This window comes from Rhopilema esculentum, chromosome 20, assembly GCF_057945365.1.
Source record: "Rhopilema esculentum isolate cy_ngs chromosome 20, ASM5794536v1, whole genome shotgun sequence".
NCBI lineage: Eukaryota > Metazoa > Cnidaria > Scyphozoa > Rhizostomeae > Rhizostomatidae > Rhopilema > Rhopilema esculentum.
This window is the reverse complement of record NC_142834.1, coordinates 9,931,184-9,937,534: the sequence shown is the minus strand read 5'-3', so window position 1 is coordinate 9,937,534 and position 6,351 is coordinate 9,931,184. Positions and strand designations below refer to the sequence as shown.

The 6,351-nt window shown below is 33.9% G+C and overlaps 1 protein-coding gene across 1 annotated transcript in view; it reads left to right on the top strand.

Moving 5' to 3' along the window:
- Positions 1 to 26: 26 nt before the first annotated feature.
- Positions 27 to 6,351, top strand: part of LOC135687335 (cilia- and flagella-associated protein 161) — a 6,805-nt gene continuing 480 nt past the window's right edge. The window contains exons 1-7 of the mRNA XM_065203873.2: positions 27 to 1,042; positions 1,465 to 1,554; positions 2,906 to 3,105; positions 3,412 to 3,493; positions 4,600 to 4,700; positions 4,981 to 5,038; positions 5,767 to 5,840. Of these exons, the coding sequence (XP_065059945.2) occupies positions 971 to 1,042; positions 1,465 to 1,554; positions 2,906 to 3,105; positions 3,412 to 3,493; positions 4,600 to 4,700; positions 4,981 to 5,038; positions 5,767 to 5,840 (677 nt within the window). The 5' untranslated portion in view covers positions 27 to 970. The remainder of the gene's footprint in view (positions 1,043 to 1,464; positions 1,555 to 2,905; positions 3,106 to 3,411; positions 3,494 to 4,599; positions 4,701 to 4,980; positions 5,039 to 5,766; positions 5,841 to 6,351) is intronic.

Here is a 6,351-nt window from a genome sequence, read left to right as displayed (position 1 = left end):
AGCACAAACAAATGAATTAACAAAAAAAGGAAAAAGTGTGTTCTTCATTGTTTGTTTTAGAAGTTGCCAGTAGCAGAGATCGTTAGAATTGAAGAAATTCAGGATTATTCCAAGACTTATTTCTGCGGCAGTAATAGGTAGTACGGATAGTTAAGTTGGATAGTTTGGAGATCATGAAGCGGAGATGATTCTCGCTGATATCTAGAGCGTTGCACATGTCGATGAAAGAGTAGCAGGAGAGACCAAAGAGACCTAGGGAACTGATAGAAAGATTAACAAACATGATAGAAGAATAGGATGAGCTTAGGCTACGAGATGCGAGTATTTCTCTCTTTAGCGATTAGCATTAACATCCAAGTTAGTTTCGTACCGTACTGTAAGCTCGAGTATGAAGATGCGATGGTCAGAAGTGACTAGAAGTAGATCAGGACGGAAAAAGTCTCCTATTACGATAGAGGGTGAGAGATAACCTGAAAGGTCTACGTAAAGAGAGCTATTAGGTATAGCTTTAAAAGATTGTGCTAGGAAGTTTAATGCAGAGTTATATGGCGCCATGCGTAACGGCCTTCTTCGAGGTATGTTTTGCAGCCTGCAACAATTTGAAGTAACGTTTCTTGCATATGGCAAAAAGAGCAATCGGACGAACTGAGTAGGAAGTTGTCTAGTTTCCATACTGCTCGACCTGATGACGATATTAGTTTTCCCTAAACCTAACCTTAACCCTCTAACGGCTCTAAACCTAAACCTGACCCTAAAAGTAACCCCAACTCTTTACATGAAATAATTATTCATGCTAATGATCCTCATAATGGTCATAGACCTCGTATCAGTGCAGTATCTATGGCAACTTTTTCCGATGTTATTGTTCGATGGACAGGACAGGACCGATACAGGACTTTCTAGGGGACATCGGGAGCACATAATAAGAATATTCTTTGTCGGTGGTTTGCAATATTCCTAAATCGGAAATATGAGTGGAGTGAGTACATATAACCCATCAGTGAGGGTTGGAAACTGGAACGAAGACCTTTGTCTCGAGGAGGTGATGCTGTTTTTTTTAAAAATTGTAACGATTTTGCTGATATTTTGTCTTCTAGAAGTGTGGATTGTATTGGAAAATTTGCCTCAACTCAGCCTCGCATCTGTTTATTTCCATCTCGAAAAGTATCGCTTCTTTTTGCTTGCGGCTTGCACCTAGTAATTCGTAAATGGTTGTTGCTACGTATAACCGAAATCATACACAACTATTTCACTTTTGACTGTGATGATCCCTGTGTTATTGAACATGATACTACACAGATATTTTGAATTGTTTTGCCATAGTTATTGTCTTAAGATTTTTTGTCTTGAACGTTTTTAATTTTTTGGATAGGTATGTTATTCATTCTGTTTATTTTTTCAATCAAACTATTGGAACTTTGAGTAACTTGAGATATTAAAAATCAACACATTTTGACCTTTTAGGATCTTCTCAAAGACTTTATTGAGAAAAAAGAGCGAGGGGAGCTTCTTATTGACAAAACACACAATCTATATTCCAAAATTCTTAAAAAGGTTTGGATACTTTTTATGCTAAATACTGTTTTAGCCTAATCTGAACAAAAATGGTACAGAAACTCACCTTTCTGCGACAGACTTGCAGGACTCGATGATTCTGGTACCATTTGATAATATAGAATTTTATCATGAACAATTTGTTTTACTATCTATTTGATTGTCAAACTATTATCCTAAGCCAGCCATAGAATTCAAAATGTGTAAACATGATACAATATTGCAAGACATTTTGACAAAAAAATTTTCAAACCAACTTGAATTGACTGAAAAACAAAAATGAGCTTCAAATGATGCTGGTGCAGTCTTTGTAATAAATGTAAATAATGACTTGATTACTTTGCACATGTTATGTTATGCAGTAAGAGCAACTTTTATATATCTGTTGTTTTTTTATTCCTGCTATCAAGAAAAATAGGGTACTGCTGTAAAAGAGACCTTTTGTATCATAAACTGAAAAGAAACCAAGAAAATTGACCGAGAAACTGTTCTTGTTCTTCCATAGAGATATTAGATTTTGATAGTTTATAAATTTCCTAGATGTCATTATGGAGTTCCTTGACAAACATTTGAAGATATCTGTATTGAAAAAGTTTTCCATTGTTGCCATGCAACATCACTGACTTCTGTATCAATGGTAAAATAGTTGATATCATAGCAGATATTATTTAAAAAATATCTTACCATTTGATTGGGCTACCTTTCAAGAACACTCGGCAACTGTAGAAATGTTATTGCTTGTTGATGCCATTGTTAAATGGCATATGGGAATACTGTAACACCTCAGAAAACTGCCTGTAAATTTGAAAACATTGAGTTCCCACTGCTTTAGAAATCAATTTTTAAATTCTTTGAATTTGTAGGAAGTTTTTCTTTGCAATTTTCTTTCCACATTTGATGTCTTGCAGGCCTTAGACGATTTGTGCATGTGTGCAGAGGTTTACATGTATCTTATTACAAAGAATGCTAATGTATGATAATTCAAATGATATTTATGAGAAAATATGAAAACTTGATAAGGCTCAAACCATTATTTGGTTTTGTAACATAATGTTGTTTGGCTTTTTAAAAAGACTTAACCATGCAATTGCAATCAAGCCAGTGACGATTTGCTTAGAGCACATTTATGCAAATGGATATTGCACATTACCAACAAGTAGTTATGCCTTGCAAACCCAAGATTTCAATAACAGGATTATGTTTTGCAAAGCTTTTCATTTCAGTTTCCTACAGTGTAGCTTGGAGTTTCTATAGCATTCTACTTACTCCTACTCTGTATTTGCTTAGGACCTTCTTGTGTTTAAATTTACTCAAAATTACAATGGTCTATGATGACAAGAAATCATTACAGGTTGATGTCTCCTCATCAAGTGATGGATATATCAGATTTGGTGATACAGTTTGTGTTTACAACCCTGAAACTGACACTACTTTGTCAGTCAATATGACAGACAGCAAACTACATGAGGCTGAATGTATTGAAGGACCCTGTGGAGTGTCTGCTTCAAAATCTTTGGAGCCAAGTGTTCGAAATGCATTTGTCATTAAAAGGTTTGTGATCTATTTATTGGCAAAAAGTGAGCTTTGGCTTATCATTAGCCTAAATTAAATGTTAATATTCCTACTAGAAATTATTCCAAACAGCTCACGTTTTTCAAATGGCTCTATCTTGAATTTTGCCCTTTTATATGTCAAATGAGACAACTAAAACAATTATCTTGTAGAAATTTCTTTTAAATGACTTCAGAGCTGATTTGTTCTAAACTAGAATTGGCATTGGTTTACAGTCTGGGAAAATACTACTAAGTTACTCACATGTATTACTATCTATTACCTTATTTTATAATTTGTTACTAGCTGTGATGAGTCAAGAGATGGTGATGCTTTGGTGTATGGTCAACATTTTCTTCTAAGTACTTTATCTGGGATTGGTGGAGATGTAAGTATTTTTTACTAATAAGCAGATATATAAAACTATCATTTAAAAAAATCATTAGCAAAGAAACAATGTTTTTATCTAAAAATAAGGCAAACACTTGGCAATTTTCACAAGTAGATGTAAATATCTATTATTTTCATACCATACCTGAGAATATTTTTCATCTGCATCACAAATTGATAAAGAATTTAACTGTTATCTTGAAAGGTATTTTTAAAATGGCTTTGAAAAAAGCAAACATTTGAGTAAACTAAAGCTTTTCGTCTGACACTCTTCAGAGTTTAAAACATCAGAACATAGATTGAAAACACTATGCTAGGAAATAGCAGAATGGCAGGTTTTAGTTGTACTTTTAGATCTGCAAGACTGAGGATAAGTAACAGTTCCTTGCATTTTGAAAATCTGATAAAACAGGCTATTACAAATTGTTTCTTTGCCATGAATATTGTTTAAAGTACAAAAGTGGCAGCCCTTCCATCAATTCAAAAGGATTACGCTCCTACCTCACAAAGAAGCTCCGTTCTATATGAATTTATGCGCCAATGTGATTCTGGCTACGAAAAATACACTACCCAAAGATTGGAGAATAGAATGAAACAGCATGTTCTGTCTAGTATTAGAAACAAAACTCATCCCCAAAGAGAACAGGCACCTCAATCTTGCAATATAGAAGTACAACTAAAACCTGCGATTCTGCTATCAGGCATCATTTAATGGAAAACCCAGATTGTGCAAAAAACTACAATGGCAACATGTTTTATATTTTTGGTAAAGTCCAATCCTCATTCCATCTAGTCTTCAATCGTAGAGTCTTCAATCTATGTTCTGATGTTTTGAACTCTGAAGAGTATCAGACGAAAAGCTTTAGTTTATTCAAATGTTTGCTTCTTTCAAAGCCGTTTTCAAGTTTTGTACCACCTAAAGATTGTTTGCATGTTTCAAGCAAAGGTGTTTTGCTCTTTTTTAATTCAAGTTCAATCATTTATTACTGCTATAAGTTGTCTGATCACCTTACTGTTACCCAAGATTTTCAAATAGAGTTTAGTCTTGCTGAAAGTTAATTTGTTGATTTGACTGACACCTGCCTGCTTTATTTTTATCACCAGCTCAACTTACACAGTGATACTGCTACATTCATGAAATGTGCTAAAAAATCAAGATTGCAAGAAGTTATTTTGCAAAAAGAAATCTCATATCATTGTCACTGGTATGTTATTGTCATGTTAATCCTTGCCATTTCTGGGCCCCTGTCCCATGGTTGTTAACTGAAACCTGAGATGTTGAAACCAATCCAAATTAAACTCAATCTCTTTTATGTAACTCAGGCCCAATACAGCCTGAATTTCCATAAACCAAGTTTAATGAAAATTATTTCTTTTTGTTTAAGAAAAACCCATACCATTAATTAGACAGAGTGTTTCCATTTTTGGGCAAAATTTAGATGCAGAAATTTTGCAGAGATTAAGTAAGTCTTTAATTTTTTCTAGGGAATTGCTCCATTTAGACCCAAGAGAAAGGCTCGAGACAGAGGGTTTGCCAGTTCCAGTAAATATGCAAATGAATAATTTATGATTAACATGCTTAATTTTGTTTACTTTTTCTATTTTCCTTAATTCGTTTTTCAATTGAAACTATGGAATAAGTTTACTTCCTAAGCTGAAGATGGCCCTAAACTTTGGAAAATGACTTTGCAGCATGGATTATAAATGTTTTCAACAAAGGAATAGTTTATCAAAGACATTATATTGGATAACAGATCTGGCAGAGTATTGATGACCTTAAATTGAAGATTCTTTTTTAAAAATTATGTGATGGTAAATAGTTGCAGTGCCAAGTGTTGGAATTGATGGTGCATAATCTTCTTCTTTTGCCAAGAAATGTTCCACCCAATTCTAGAAAAATTGATGGCTAAATTGACAAACTGATTTGATTTTAGCGGAACATCGCCCGCTTTTGAATAAAAACTACGCTTTTAGAAAAAACAAAGCTTTGTCAGTTCTGCAACTCCCTTTTATGAACATCGAAAAACAGGCTTAGGCTTAGACTAATATTCTTACGATATTCTTAAAAATTTGATGATTCTGGGCCTGAACGATATGTTATAAGCGATATGCTTGAAAAGGATGTTTGCTAGTTCTAATGCTAGTTCTACCTTCACCTTGTTAACTTTTATATAGCTTCAGGATCTTGATCTTCGTCATTTGTCAGTCTTTTAGAAAAATAGAATTATAACATAATTTCGTCTATTATGAGCTATATGGTCTCTATTTTAGGCTAATGAGAAACTGCTGATAAACCATTGTAAAACAAATCAGAGACTCGCTGTTCTGCCAGAATTTACTTTCAGGTGAGCTTTTCACTTTATACACACAGGCGTCCAAATTAAACGAATTTTTAAGGGAATAGACGGTAAATTCTTATGATTTGAAAGCGTTGGACCAAGATATTATTGAGATTGAAAAATTCGCAATATTGATGCTTTGGTAAGTTTTTAAGAACCCCTTTTTCCGAACTATGCAACAATCAGCTAACCACAGTTGCCGAATGGTTGTAAACTCTAGTAGCCAAATGGCCAAAATTTAAAGAATCTAATGATCTTCGACACGTGTAAGAACTAGCCAATAGCCATGCACGAACTAACTTCTAAAAAAGTTGTACAAACTGAAAGACAATTACAGTATGATGGCAGTGGACGGTGTGTAGATCAAATTTTCTACTTTTCAAGAAAAGAAATTAATTTCCAACGCTGCTTAGAATTATAGCAAATCGATAGCCTGAACCCTCCTAGGGGCACTGAAAACCTGCATGTTTGGAAACATAAATTAGTTTATGATCAATTTTTAACCTATTATTATTTC